This window comes from Chiloscyllium plagiosum, chromosome 21 (assembly GCF_004010195.1).
Source record: "Chiloscyllium plagiosum isolate BGI_BamShark_2017 chromosome 21, ASM401019v2, whole genome shotgun sequence".
Classification (NCBI taxonomy): domain Eukaryota; kingdom Metazoa; phylum Chordata; class Chondrichthyes; order Orectolobiformes; family Hemiscylliidae; genus Chiloscyllium; species Chiloscyllium plagiosum.
Genome location: NC_057730.1, coordinates 14,373,891 through 14,390,015, shown reverse-complemented (window position 1 = coordinate 14,390,015; position 16,125 = coordinate 14,373,891). Strand labels below are relative to the sequence as shown.

The 16,125-nt window shown below is 41.8% G+C and overlaps 1 protein-coding gene across 2 annotated transcripts in view; it reads left to right on the top strand.

Annotated features, from left to right (window-relative positions):
* chtf18 (CTF18, chromosome transmission fidelity factor 18 homolog (S. cerevisiae)) overlaps window positions 1-16,125 on the top strand; it is a 110,545-nt gene that overhangs the window by 4,341 nt on the left and 90,079 nt on the right. For both annotated transcript variants that reach the window (XM_043711297.1, XM_043711298.1), the window contains exons 2-5: window positions 6,229-6,486; window positions 6,860-7,007; window positions 12,486-12,681; window positions 13,561-13,647. In XM_043711297.1, the coding sequence (XP_043567232.1) occupies window positions 6,229-6,486; window positions 6,860-7,007; window positions 12,486-12,681; window positions 13,561-13,647 (689 nt within the window). The remainder of the gene's footprint in view (window positions 1-6,228; window positions 6,487-6,859; window positions 7,008-12,485; window positions 12,682-13,560; window positions 13,648-16,125) is intronic.

The window sequence follows — 16,125 nt, the reverse complement described above, 5'->3', positions numbered from 1 at the left end:
TCTGTTCCCCTCAAAAACATTGTTGCTTGTACAACGGATGGAGCGCGTGCTATGACTGGCCAACATCGGGGATTTGTTGCATTATTAAAGAAAGAAGTGCCACATGTTTTCACAGTACACTGCATTATCCATCGGCAGCATCTGGCTGCAAAGGAACTTAGTGAAGCCCTCAACCATTCTCTACAAGTGGTGATAGATGTGGTAAATTATATAAAGAGACATGCTCTGAATGAATGACTTCTCCGTCAACTCTGTAAAGATAATGAAGATGAATTTCTACAATTGCTGTTACACACACAAGCGAGATGGCTCTCAAAAGGAAAATGCCTCAATCGTTTCCATGAACTGTTCGATTCTAACATTGAATTCCTACACAGAAATAATGAAAACCTTTGTATGAAAGCCGAAACCGTAAAACACGACTGTGCATTATCTCATGGATATATTTGATAAGTGCAATTCGCTGATCATTCAGATACAAGGAGATAATGAGCTTCATAAAAGCAAGGAATGCTTTTATTGCGAAACTTGATCTCTTTCATCGGAATATCTGTCGTCGTGAGTTTTACCAGTTCCCGAGTTTAAACAATATCGCAGAGGATGTTACTGATGATCAATTACTTACCTACTGAGCTCACATTTGTGCACTGCAGGATGATATGAAAATACAATTTGCTGATCTTATCAAGGTAGAGATCCCAACATGGCTGACTGACCCCTTTATCTCATGCGCAGAAGAAATGGACATTCGCCTTCAGGAAGAAATGATAGAGGTCCAAAATGACACTGCAATGAAAATTTGGTTTTTGCAAATGGGTGGGCCCCTTTTTTGGATTCAAGATGCCACCTGATGTCGTTTCCGGCTATTAAGCGGTTTGCACTACCATTTCCTACCTCTTATTTGGTTGAGAAAGGATTCGGTGCCATCGCCAGAATACAAGATAAGACCCGCAATTGCATGGATGTTGTTCAGTGTGGTGACCTGAGATTGCTTTTGACAAAAATTGAACCAAGTGTATATGATTTAGCAAGACAACATGAATCACAAGGATTGCATTGACTATTTTGCTATCACAGACTAAATTTTATACAGAGTGAGCCAAAAGTAGGTGGACAATAAGAACAGTAATAAATGATAACATTTATTTTTTTTGTTGTATATAAAACATATTTCATAAAAGTTTTCCGTTTTCGGCACTGCAGTGTATTGCAGTTATATGTGCAAAAACAGACTTTGGTGATTTGGGGGCGTTGCATGATTTCAAGGATAAGAAGGGGGCGTTGAAAACAGGTTGAGAAACACTGCTCTACAAGATTCTTTCATCTAAATTTCAACTCTTTTTAAAATGATTGATCATAATTGGTATTTTAAGCAATATTTTAAAATGGCAGTCATTTCTCTGACATCTGTTTCTGTTCAATTCATGCCATTTTTTATTTGTTTCTGTTCAATAAGATTATTTAGAAATAGGAGCAGGAATAAGTCATCTGGCTTTCAAGACTACTCTGCCATTCGATAAGATATCAACTCACTTGAGCATCGTTTCATGTGTACTCTGCCTAAAGGTGTGTCCTTGTTTCATCCTGAGCTAGTTCCTTGGCACTACTTTTTGTCAGTGGTTTGTTGTCAGGGTCAAGGCAAAGAAGTAGGCCTAAGTCCACCTCAGCCAGAATTGGAATTGATCAGAAGATCTAGGTTCAATGTGCTATATATCTAGCTACAGGCACCAGACATCCGTTTAACCTTGCCTTGAATATATTCAATCGACTCAACTTCACTAGACAAATCAAAGATTGAAGGCCTGTTAAGAAAATACATTTTTCCTCATTCTTCTAGATTCCAATGAGTGAAGGTCCAATTTAGCCAGAATAAGATTTCCCTACTTTTGGTTTACCTAATATGCTAATATTGGAGTGAAGTGAATGCTATGACCATTTTTTGTCTGTTCCTGTTTGAAGAGGTATTTGCTCATATGTGCTGCTCAGAATAAATGAAAATAAATGCCAAAAAATTTAGAAAAGATTGATATAACAGTTCTCACCAAGACTTTGCACCTGAAACATTAACTCATCTGGACGTAGGTTTGCTTGCTGAGCTGAAAGGTTCATTTTCAGACGTTTCGTCATTATACTAGGTAACATCTTCAGTGAGCCTCCGGACAAAGCACTGCTGATGATTTCTGCTTTCTATTTATATGTTTGGGTTTCTTTGGTTGGTGATGTCATTTCCTGTTCTTTTTCTCAGGGAATGGTAAATGGGGTCCAAGTCAATGTGTTTGTTGATAGAGGTTTGGTTGGAATGCCATGCTTCTAGGAATTCTCATGCGTGTCTCTGTTTGGCTTGTCCTGGGATGGATGTGTTGTCCCAGTGGAAGTGGTGTCCTTCTTCATTTGTATGTAAGGATACTAGTGAGGGATGGAAAAATTCTCAAAGAAAGAATTAATCAATACTTGGAAAGGCAGGATTGATCAGGGATAGTCAACACTGATTTATTGCAGGGGGATCCTGTCTGACTGATGTAATTGAGATTTTGAAAAAGTGACTACATTGATGAAGGTAGTGCAGTTGATGTGGTTTAAGTGGACTTCAATAAGGCCTTTGACAAGGTTTGCAAATGGAAGGCTGGCCCAAAAGTTAAGAGCCCTTTTGACCCCATGGGATCCAAGGCAAACTGGTAAACTGAATCTAAAATTGACTTACAAGCAGGAGGCAAGGAATGACGATGGAGCAGTATATTTGTAATTAGAAGCTTGTGACCAGCAAGGAATTGGCACTGGGACCCTTGCTGTGTGTTATGTACATTAATGACTTGGATGTGAATGTAGAATTAATTAGTAAGTCTGCATGTGACATGAAAACGAGCATGTTGTTGATAGTGAGGAGGATGGTCTCAGGCTACAGTCTGATATTGATCAACTGGTAAATTGGAATGGGCAATGGCAGATGGAATTTTATCCTGAGAAATGTGAGGTTATGCATTTTTGGGGGCTAACAAGGGAAGGATATACACAATGAATATTAGGTACCTAAGTAGTACTGAGAAACAAAGGAATCATGGTATGCAAGTCTGTAGATCCCTGTAGGTGTCAGCACAGGTAGAAAGGATGGTGAAGGCGGCAAATGGGATGCTTACCTTCATTAACCGGGCTTAGAATATAGGAGCAAGGAAGTCTTGTTACAACTTTATAAACCATTGGTTAGACCACACATGGAATACTGTGTGCAGTTCTGCTCGTCAGCTATCAGAAAGATGTGATTGCAGTGGAGAAGGTGCAGAACAGATTCACCAGGGTATTGCCTGGGGTGAAAAGTCTCAGGAGGAGAGACTGGATAGGCTAGGTGTGTTTTCCTTATGGGAGAAGACAAAAGGGGGATCTGGTTGACGTATACAAAATTGAGTCTCAAAGTGTGGCGCTGGAAAAGCACAGCATGTCAGGCAGCATCCTAGGAGCAGGAGTGTTGACGTTTTGTGCATAAGCCTTTCTGCTCCTCGTGCTATCTGGCTTGCTGTGCTTTTCCAGCGCCACACTTTTCGACTCTGACTCTCTAGCATCTGCAGTCTTCATTTTCTCCTCGTATACAAAATTAGGAAAGGCCTAGAAAGATTAGATCGTGAGAATCTCTTCCCCATGGCAGACGTGACCAGGACCAGAGGGAGAAGTAATTTAGAGGAGATCTGAGGAGAAAAAGAAATTTCACCCAGAAGGTGATAGAAGTATGGAACATTCAGCCTGAAAGGCTGATGGAGGCAGCTATCGCTCAACATTTTAAGAAGCATCTAGATGAGTACTTACTATGCCCCAGCATTTTAAGCTTTGGACCAAGTGCACGTCAATAGATTAGTGTAGTTTGGTATTTGTTTGTTAGTATACACATAGGGGTTGATGGGCCTGGCTTTGTGCTGTATGACTCGATGACTTTACTGATGCTGACTGATATTTCAAACTGATATTTTCTGAGCAGGCTGGATAGAGTAGACAGGGAGATGCTGTCCAACTCATAAATAAGAATGAGAGTGTGTAGCCTTAAAGTGATGTACGAAAGACATAAGGGTGATGTTAGAATAAACTCTTTCACACAACAAGTAGTTTGGGCACGGAATGCAATGCCTGGGTATGTGGTGAAGGCTTATTCAATTGAGGCATTCAAGAGGACATTGGATGGGTTATCTGGATTTAACTGGTATGTGGTGATAATGCACTAGGTTGACAGTAAGATTGATACTAGGTAACAACTGAATAGGCTGACTGGCCTCATGCACTATAACTACAGGTGGAATTTAATTGAGATAAATGGAAGGTGCTGCATTTTGGAAAGGCATGTCAGAACAGGACATATTCACTTAATGGGAAGGTGAACAAAATGTTGCTGAACAAAGAGATCTTGGAGTGCAAGTTCATAGTTCCTTGAAAGTGGAGTCCGACGTAGATAGGATAGTGAAGAAGGTTTGCTTTCCTTTATTGGTCAGAGCGTTGAGTATAGGAGTTGGGAGGCCGTGTTGCGGCCGTACAGGACGTTGGTTAGGCTACTTTTGGAATATTATATGTAATTCTGGTCTCCCACCTATCGGAAGGGTGTTGTGAAACTTGAAAGTGTTACAAGAATATTGCCAGGATTGGAGGATTTGAGCTATAGGGAGAGACTAAATAGGACTCTAGGGCTGTTTTCCCTGGAGAGTCAGAGGTTGAGGATGACCATAAAGAGGTTATTAATCATGAGGGGCATGGATAGGGTACATAGGCAAGGTCTTTTACCTGGGGTGGGAGAGTTCAGAACCAGACGGCATAGGGTTAAGGTGAGAGGGGAAAATTTTGAATCTGACCTAAGGGGCAATATTTTGACACAGAGGGTGGTACGTGTATGGAATGTGCCAGAGGAAGTGGTGGAGGCTAGTACAATTGAAAGGCATCTGGATGGGTATATGAATAGGAAGGATTTAGGAGGATATGGGCCAAGTACTGGTAAATGGAATTGGGTTAGAGTAGAATATCTGGTCGGCATGGGCCAGTTGGACTGAAGGGTCTGTTTCTGTGCTATGCATCTCTATGACTCTAATTCCATTATGTTTGTTGGTTTCTCTTGATTCTTGAATTGTCCTAAGTTTTCAATTGCTCCAACCCCCTGCTTTTAGGCAGCGTTTTCAGGAAAAATGTCCTAGATCTAGCTAAAATAAGTCTGCTCTGTAATTTGTCTAGAATAATAGTCCAGTCAGTTTGATATTGAGAGACAATGATAGTGTACCAGATGATAATTTAGCAGCATTGCCACTGGCAGTTTAAAAAAAAAAGTGAATTTAAAATGCTTGATTCAGCTGGTTGCAGAGATGGTAATGTTGGTGGAAAGATGGGAATTGGAAATCAACAGCCCAAGGTATCTGTTATTCCTGATTTCAGTCTTAAAACCTCCCCTGTAAATTGGTATGTTGTTATTGTGAGGCCAGGATTGGGGTTAGCTCAATATCTGCTGTGTCAATGCTGTCAAGTCTGAACCCAGACATGATTAATGGCTGTTTGTGCACAACATTTGTAGGTGATCAACTTACCTGACCTACTTTGGGTCATATTAATTAAGGTTTGGAAACAAATCAGTTTTTGCTAAGTAATGCAAGTCCCAGTCTTGTAGCCAAATTGCTGTTAATTGAACACACATCACAATGCAGAGTTGGTGCAGAAATGTTCTTGAATCCAAAAGCAATCACCTGATGTTTCAGAAATTCCTAGCTAGTGGGTCAGATATTTTTCCTCAATTTTAAATGTAATTTGCATGTGGAGGAAAGTCTTCACAGTCCGAATTTGTAACATGACGGATGAAGAGGATTGTGCTTGCTGCTCTGCTTTTAAACACTCAAAAAATGGAATGATGGCCAGTAGCCCACAAGTTTTTCAATACTTCTATTACATGCTAATCAAAGAAGTGAAATAGTTAAAATTAGACTCATTTAAGACTTGACTATTTTTCTGAAGGCAGAATGTCTTTGGAACTCACTTCCTCAAAAGGCAATGGAAACAGAGTGAATATTTTTAAGGCAGAGATGGGTCAATTCTTGTTGGGGGGGTTGGTGTGTGATGTTATTGTGGATAGACGAGAAGATGAAGCAATTAAATTAGCGATGATCTTATTGAGTGGCAGAGCAGGCTCAGGGAGCTGAGTTTCTTTTCCTGTTCTTAGTTCACATGTTTATATCACACTCTTTTGTATCACTGAATTTGCCTGTTTCTTTCCCATAGATGATAACTTCACCTCTGCATTGAAGCAGTCCAGGTTTCGGCGTGGTGAACAGACTTTTGAAGAAGCCCTTGCTGCAGGAGACAATGTTGCCAGGAATGGCCCAAATGTCAAGACCCAGGCTCGGGAACAAACAAAGCAACAGGATACAGTGGTCTTGGGCAGCTCTGCGAGGAAACGAGATCTTGATACCCTCCACTCTGCTGATGAAGAGGAATTCCTTGACCATCTGCTAGACCAGAATCAAGAGCAAGGAACGAGTACGTAAGCTAGCTACGTGAAGCAAGGAACAGCAAAATGCTCATAATTTCCTCTACAGTCACTAGCTTTTATGTTGATTTGTGCTCATTAGAAAAAATGTTTAATTACATTCATGGGTGCAGAATTAATCAGGCATTCACATGAAAAGGTAAATTTAACAAAAGTCATACTTACTCCTGGCAGAAAACCCTCTGCTTTGGGAGTGCATTTCAGGAGTCTGTTACAAAAGGTCAGCAGGGTCCAGTAGGGTTTTCTGTTTATTGTAAATCCAGCAGATGAACTGACAAGGGATTTGTACCAGTTGGTGGAATTCTGAATTGTGGAATAAGGAATTCTGCACAACTCATTGCTTAATAACTTCTTTAATCGCAGCAACTCCCAGGCTCAAGAAGCCCAGGCTGGGTGCCATGAAAAGGCTGAATTTTATGTCACAGCTCAGTTCAGGCGAGCCTCCTCTGCCAGATGATGACATCACGCCGCCCTCATCACCGGAAGACCTCCCTCAGAGCCGACACCCCGGGTAGGGTGTGGATGAACAACTACTTCAGCTCACTTTGTTGTCTTCCTTTGTTCCCTCTCCCCTCGAGATATTTTCCTGTGTTTGCACAGTTTCTAAAGTTAGTTTCATGACAGTGGCTGTGGTCTTGTCATCATCACTGCGGCATGGTGGCTCAGTGGTTAGCACTGCTGCCTCACTGTGCTAGGGACCCGGGTTCGATTCCAGCCTTGGGAAACTGTCTGTGTGGAGTTTGCACAATCTCCCCATGTCTGCGTGGGCTTTCTCCCACAGTCCAAAAATATGCAGGTTAGAGCGGATTGGCCATGCTAAATTGCCCATGGTGTTCAGGGATGTGTAGGTTAGGTAAATTAATCAGGGGGAAATGTTGATTGAAAGCAGAATGGCTCTGGGTGGCTTAGCTTTCAGAGGGTCAGTGTGGACTTGCTGGGCCGAAGGGCCTGTTTCCACAAGAGGAATTCTAAAACTCTAATTTTAATTACCATCTCTTCCAATGAATGACAACTTCAATAACTTCACTGCAATTCCTCAATAGCTTCTTCCTTTTAAGTCATCTTGCATTTTTTAACTTGTGCTAGTTTTGAAACTCATTTATCTTTCTACTTGAAGACTAGGATAGTGACTTCACTGAGAAAAATTATAACATTTGTTTTAGGCTTGCATCTAGTATCAGTGCTATTTGAAGTATGTTATATCCCACAGAAATATAATTAATTATATTTATTGTTTTTATTAATTCATTCTCAGAAAATGGCTTGCTTCTGCCAAGGTTAACATTTTCTCTTGAGAAGATGCACCAAAGATGAGAGTTCAAGTCACAATACAGCAACTGAGTGACTTAAATTCAGTTAATTAAATGAAGCCTGGCATTGAAAATCTAGAATTACTAACAGTTACCATGAAACTACCAAATTAACAAAAAGCGTATTGGATTCACTCTTGGACCCTTGGGAAGTTAATCCATGCCTGGTCTGGCCTACCTGTTGCTTGAACACACAGTAATGTAGTTGGCTGTTGAACCACCAAAATGGCTGAGCAAACTTCTCACTTGTATCAGTCCATTCAGTACGAACCGCTGGGCATTGCGCGTTACTCATGTAACCCCACTGACCCTGCAAACCTTCCTTATTAACATCTGGAAACTTATGACAAAATTAGGAGAGTTGTCCAACATACTACTCAAACAACAACCTGACATAGCCATATTCTCAGAATTCAGTCACTCTCCCAGACTCTTCTATATGTGCTCCTGGGTATCACTTTTCATGCTAATAGGACATACCCACCATGAACAGCTAAACAGCAGTACATAGGATGGAGAGAATGGCTGTAGGAGTCCTCAACATTGACTCTGAATCAGAAGATACTTCATGGCATTAGGTCAAATGTGGCTAAGGAAGTGTCCTGCTGGTTACCATGGACTGACCTCCCATGTTGATGCTTTAATACTTCTCCATATCGAATACCCTTTGTAAGAAGCTCCAATAGTAACATTGGGTGGAACTTTAACACCCATCACCTAGCATAGTGACTCAACACCACTACAGACCAAGCTGGCTGAGACCAGAAGAATGTCTCCCATACCCGGCTTCTGACAGCTGGTGAGAGAACCAATAATAGGGAAAAAACCTGCTTGACCCCCTTGACTGCACAAAATGTGCAGACAATGCTGTCGGTGACATTAGTAGCAGTGACCACTGCACAGTCCTTGTGAAGACATCTACGTTGTGTTCTTTACACCAACACAAAACTGGGTGTCCATGCATGGTGTGCCATTTATAAGGTGCACTGCTGCAACTCAACAGATCTCCTGTAGCAGAACGTTCTAAATCTGACCTAGCAAACCAAGGGCACATGAATGGAAGTGCCATCACCTACCTAAGTAACACAATCACCTCTCCATTACTTGTTCAAAATCTTGGATACTCTCTCTTAATGTCCAGTGAGTCTGCCAACATCACACAAACTGCAGCACTTCATGGTAAATGTTGGCTTTGCCTGTGGTACCCACCACCTATAAATCAATATATAAGAAAATTTTTAGCCTTGAATTTTTTTGTTGCTTGTACACCGTGAACAGGTAGGGAAGGAAAATCAGACAGGGAGCCACTCCACTGATTTTGTACCACCCAGTACTATACCCCAAAGTATAGTAGACATAGAACACATAGCTGGGTGCATTATAAATGTTACAATAATTTTGTATGTGGTAATTGCCTGTCATAGTCACAGAGAAATACAGCATGCAAACAGACCCTTCAGTCCAATTTATTCATGCTGACCAGACAACCCAAATAAATCTAGTCCCATTTGCCAGCATTTGGCCCATATCCATCTAAACCCTCCCCATTCATATACCCACGCAGATGTCTTTTAAATGCTGTAATTGTACCAGCCCCAACCACTTCCTCTGGCAGCTCATTCCAGACATGCACCACCTCTGCATGAAAAAGTCACCCCTTAGATCCCTTTTAAATCTTTGCCCTCTCACCCTAAACCTATGCCCTCTAGTTTTGCACTCTCCTACCTCTGGGAAAAGACCTCGTCTGTTTCCCATATCCAAGTCCCTCATGATTTTGTAAACCTCTCAGCCTCCAATGCTCCAGGGAAAATAGCCCCAGACTATTCAGCCTCTCCTTGTAGCTCAAACCTTCCAACTCTGGCAACATCCTTGTAAATCTCTTCTGAATCCTTTCATGTTTCAAAACATCCTTCCTGTAACTTGCACACACTATTCCAGTAGTGACCTAACCAGTGTCCTATGCAAGTGCAACATGACCTCCCAACTCCTATATTCAATAAACAGACCAATAAAGGCAAGCATACCAAACGCTGCCTTCACCATTCTATCTGTGACTCCACTTGAACTATGAACTTGCACTCCAAGCTCTTTGTTCAGCAACATTCCCCAGGACCTGACCATTAAGTGTATAAGTCCTGTGCTGATTTGCCTTTCCAAAATGCAGCACCTCACTTTTGTCTGAATTAAACTCCATCTGCCACTTCTCTGCCCATTGGCCCATCTGATCAAGATCCAGTTGTATTCTGAGGTAACAGTCTTTGCTGTCCACTACATCTCCAATTTTGTTGTCATCTGCAAACTTATTAACCAGTGTTCACATCCAAATCATTTATATAAATTATGAAAAACATTGGACCCACAGGATGGACAATAAATGCTAGCCTAGCCAGTGATGCCCACACCAAACAAAAATGAAAAAACACTGTTACTAAACTCTACCAACAATTTGCGCACAATATCAAATATCACATTATGGTCGGCTTTTTGAAATGGCTCATTTTCTGTTTTGGGATTAACCATTGCTGTGAGACCAAGTGTTTAATTAGTGGATTTGTCTCGTGTATTTGATTTCTTCAACCACTTTTTTTCTCTGCTTATGATCCAAATTGGACTTTATTAGTAACCTGGACTACTTAACCACCATCAAATTAACTCCACCCCAGAAAGTTTGCTTCAAAGTTTGATTCAAAACAAATCCTTTCCCTTTTCTTGCAAATTTGGCAAGTTGTCCATTTTTTTATTCTACTGGCATATGTATAGTCTGTTTTATTTTATGAAGAATAGTGATACATTGACTTACTGGTGAAATTGCTGTTATTTGAATAGAATGTTAAACTTTTGAAATAAATTAATTGTATGGTGAAATGCATAAATTGTTTGACAAAATGTGTATTTTACACATGTACTCTGATGACATCCAATTCTGTTTAACTACCACCTCAGCTGACTCATGTAGTGTTGCTACTTTATCAGACAGCTCCAGTATTCACTACTGGAGTAAGCAGAAATTTCCTTCAAGAAACTATTAGAAAGACTTAAGCAATTGATTTTGGTCCTCACTTCAAACTCCATTCCGCTTCCTGGCACCAGTCTGAGATTGACCGCTTGTTTGTGACCCTTCATGTAATGTCTGATCCCGGGATCAGTTTTTAACTCCGATCCATGACATTACCAGGACCATCTATTTTCAGCATCACTCAACCTTGCCCTTTCTTCAGTCAGTGCTGATAAAATCCTGAAAATAACCTAGTCATCAATAGACTTGCTTATTCAAGCATTCTCCTGGCAGTTCTCTCATGATTTACACTCTGTAAATTTAAGGTCTTCCAAGACTATGGCCATGTCTTACCTCGCTGCAAGTTACACTTCCCCATTCCCACCCTTGTTAAAGTCAAGTCTGTTCTACGGTTATGGGTCAAAAGGAAACGGATGTTACTATAATTATTTTTTTAAATAAAAAAAGAACTCTCAATAGATCTCTTGACTAGTGGTTAAAATTACAGGTTAGTTTAACTGTCCAGTGTGATAAATTTGCCAAATTAAAAGAGAACAGAGAGGACACATGCTGCAGGGGTGACCAGAGCAGGCAATGTGCTAGATGCCTGAGCAGTGACTGAATGTTACCAGTAGAATTTGTACATCAGTGGATGTCCAACTCCTATCCTGGTCACGAAGCTGTACTCTGCCCCATTGGCAGGCATGGTGTCAAGAGACGGCCTCCCGTTTAGACAGAAATTCACATGGACTCCAATCCTCAACAACCCCCTTTAATAACCCCAGCCCCACAATTTGAAAAGTCTTATGGAGGTTTCCTTGACACCACTCTGTTCAACACAGCAAGGATTTCTATATGAGCCACTGCTCAGTCCCTGAATTTCATGTTTGTCGTCGACTAATTGGCCATGCCATTCAGAGGTGGTGTGAACACAGGGCACTGTCTGCACAGGAGCCCTCCCTTTGCTCAAACAATTCAAAATGGTGGGCATTGCATGTAGCAGTCTCTTGCAATAGGAGGATAACTTGGCTTCTGTTTTCTGCAGCTGTGAGGCATCTGTAATTCCATGTTGACACAGGCTGTTCCAGATGGAAACTCCCAATTCAACATTTGCAAGGGGCTACTTCTGAATTTTGCACTTCAGCCCCAAGCTTTTGCTGTTTGGGCAACCAGTTTAGAGGGGCAAGGGCAAATCAGAGGACTTCCTTATGAGTCTGCTCCTGGGCCTGGCCATTATCAGATCTAGGCAGCATGTGTTTTGGTATATGTTTCGCAGTCAGGCTGGTGTCTATTTATCTATCCTTGCTTGGTGATCTGCAGCCCCACAGCCCCCTCAGATATCTGTACTTGTGTCTTTTGGACTCTTGAGCATCAAAAATTTTAATTTCTCTATCCTGGGTGACTGTTCCTTTAGTTGCTTAGTTCTAGGTAGTCTTCCTGCACCCCACTTCTGACCTCTCTGACCAATCTTTTCATCGTCTGACCTATTGTCTACTTGTGTGTTTCGGGAGCTATCCTTGTTTATGACGCTAATGTGAAGAATCATGGACTTTTTTTTATATTGAAAAAGCTATATAACTGTTGGTTGTGTTGAAGAGCTTTGTGATGCTTGAACATGAGAAAATATGACGCAAGTGCTGGTCCTGCTGTATAAGTTGTACAAGAAGTTCTAATCTCTTTTCAGAAGTCCAAAGGTATCTAAACAGGACATTGCTGATTTAAGTGGCATGGCCCCCATGGAAGATGTTTCCTTTCAGACAGTGACAAAGAGAGTTCTTAAACGACCTCCAGTTTTGGAAGATTATATCAAGGTGACATCATCTGATGGAACACGAGTTTACATGGTGCTGCAGGATGAAGACTCATCACCAGGCGTTGAGGTGAAAGCTTTGCACTGCCCATGAGCGGTACTTTGTGAAATCGCATTGCTTTTTCGGAATGTTTTCTGATGACCATGACATTACATTGAGACTGATTTTAGGCTGCTGTGTTACAACGGTACTGTCCCTACCTCTGAGCCAGTAAACCTGGATTCAATGTTACGACACAACTCTGAAGCAGGTTGATTTGGAAATAATCTGTTCAGACTGATTATTTAGGTATGTAGTGTTGAGACAGTCAACAAAGCCCCATCCCCAAGAAGTTATCCAATCCAAGTTGCAGGTGTATTTTGGGAATAGAAAAAGAAAGGATGTAATAAAAGTTTTCAAAATTGTGATGGAACTGGCCAGAGTCCACTTGTAAAAAGGTTGCGAATGAGAGAACGTCGATTTCAAGAATTTGTAAAAATAAGCAAATGTAATGCAAGGGGAGAAAAATTGTCATATAGTGAATAGTACGGGTCTGGATTGCATAGACTGGAGCTATGGTGGAGTCAAGTTCATTCAAGGCATTCAAGTGGGCATTCGATTATTATTTGAACAGAAACAGTGTGCAATGTTATGGGAAAGACACATTTGACGAGCTAGTACTGACAGTATGGGCCGAATGGCATCCTTCTGTGCAACAACTGGAATTGTAAGAGTTTAACACTATGCACAGCCCAGCTTAGCACTCAACATCTAATCCAAAGTATCACAGGCAATCAAGGAGAGTTAGTAAGTTGATGCAAAGGAGGGAAGAAACTTGTGAGCATAAAACACCAGCAGGGACTAGCCAAATGATTGGTTTCTGGACTGTAAAATTCTATAACTTCAAATATTATTGTGTCTTGACTTAAAATAATGCTGTATTCACAAAGCAATGTTCTATTTTCTTAGTTTGATAAACTGCGCTGGAGTGGGCAAAGGCAGCTACATTTGCTGGGAGTACCTTTTTACGATTTGAAGGAACAAGTTGCTGAAGAGGTAATGGATTAATTAATATTTTAGTAATGTCAAAAATCTGAATTGACATGATTTGCCACCACTACTGTGTCAAATCCTGAAGTATTTAGAAACATTTAATATTTCTGATGGGCATGGACAGTGATAGGGTCCAGTATGATATCCTGCTATCGATCCTTTGGATTCCTACGCTCACTGTCTGTGACTACTGATTACATGGTTGCTAGTTGAGCAGTGAGAATGGCAGTTTGAGTGATGAATCCTAAGCACTTTCTGCACTCCTTCAGCAGCAGTGATAGTTGTCTATATTGAGCAGCCAAATGTTGTACTAATACCAATTGCCTCCCTCCTTAGTCTTGCCAATCTTGTACTTAATTGTACTTCTTCTAATGTTGAGTACATATGTGTGTTAGGAGATCCTGTTTGCTGACAGCAAATGTTACCAGTTTGGAAGCTTATTACGGAAATGCATTGTAATATGCCTTTCATTTGGTGTTGTATGCATTTGATGTCTCGTACTTCTGTAGTGCAAGTGCTGAGAGTAGGATTTCCTCTATAATGTATGTAAGGAAATGTGAATGCCTCTGCATTAGGGGATTTATCATTTCATAAAGCGCACATATATGCAAATCTACCCCCCACCCCGTGTACTGGAGTCCCTGTATTTACAGGCAGCATGTTTAACAACAACTTTTGGGTTAAATGCAAATTTCTTTCTCCTGGGCCACTGGGAAAACAGAAACCATTGTCTTCAGTCCTTGCCACCAATTCCATCCACCTCTTTGACTCCACCTTTGTCACATTACCGGTGTTTGTCAACTCCAGATTCCGCTGTTCTGACACTGTCCTTTTCATCCAAAATCCTGTTGCTTGTATCCTGCACCAAGTCACACTCACCCGATGGCCCCATTCTTGCTGACTGACCTACCAAAGTCTGAACTAATAATTCTCATCCTTATATTAAAGTGTCTCTAACATCCACCAGTACAACCCTGTAAAGTTCTGTGTACATCTTTTCTTGACTGCTTGTACATCCCCCTGCTGCATTCACCACCCTTTGAACACACAGCTGTTGACCCCGGGAAACATTGAGGAGCTCAAGAGGTTATGCAGGTTGAAGAACCATGAAGCCCCTCTTTGAGTCTCCAGCAGACTGGTGGGAAGCAGTAAAAGGGAACATCAAGAGATTCTTCATCCTCAAAGGTGTTCAGGAGGCAAGGGAGAGGCGGGGAAAACTGTTCCAACTCCAGAAACGTATGCAGACGATGGGGGGTCGATGTCACAGAGGACCTCCAGGAGATGAAGTGCCAGCATGTCTCACTCTTTGCTTCAGAGGTCGCCAAGAAAATCTTCCGGTCCAGGGTCCACTCCGTGGAGCAGGACGAGACGTGCTCACGTTTCTTCTTCCAGAGGGTGCACAAAGAGAGCTCCGTGCTCAGCAGCCTGAAGGAAGAAGATGGCTTAGTAACGTCATCTCAGGCTGACGTCATGAGATCAGCAAATCCTTCTATGCCAGTCTGTATGACTCTAAGCCAACTGACAGTGCGCCCTCCCAGTCATTCAATGTCCTTTATCATGGAGGCCTTGGACGACAGAACACGGGAGAGGCTGATCAGCCGTTATCTCTGGATGAGCTGACCAAGTCCCTCGAGTCCTTCGAAAAGAATAAAACTCCCGGAAGCGACAGCTTATTGGTTGAGCTCTGTTCTGCTTTTTCGGACTTGATTGGCCAGAACTTCCTGGAGGTGTATGTCAGTATGCTTCTGGCAGGTACCATGAGCGAATCCATGAGGAAAGGCATCATCACCCTCATCTTCAAGCGGAAGGGGGAGAGAGAGGAAATTAGAAATTGGAGACCAATCTCTCTATTAAACGCAGATTACAAAATCTTGCCAAAGGTCATCACCAACCGGATCAGGTCTGCACTAAGATTGGTGATTCACCCTGACCAAACTTGTGCTGTACCGGGCAGGAAGATCACTGAGAGTCTCACACTCCTCAGGGATACATAGAACATAGAACATAGAAGAATACAGCGCAGTACAGGCCCTTTGGCCCTCGATGTTGCGCCGATCCAAGCCCACCTAACCTACACTAGCCCACTATCCTCCATATGCCTATCCAATGCACGTTTAAATGCCCATAATGAAGGAGAGTCCACCACTGCTACTGGCAGAGCATTCCATGAACTCATGACTCGCTGAGTAAAGAACCTACCCCTAACATCTGTCCTATACCTACCACCCCTTAATTTAAAGCTATGCCCCCTCGTAATAGCTAACTCTATACGTGGAAAAAGGTTCTCATGGTCAACCCTATCTAAACCCCTAATCATCTTGCACACCTCTATCAAGTCACCCCCAAACCTTCTTTTCTCCAATGAAAACAGCCCCAAGTGCATCAGTCTTTCCTCATACGATCTTCCTACCATACAAGGCAACATCCTGGTAAACCTCCTCTGCACCCGCTCCAGTGCCTCCACATCCTTCCTATAATATG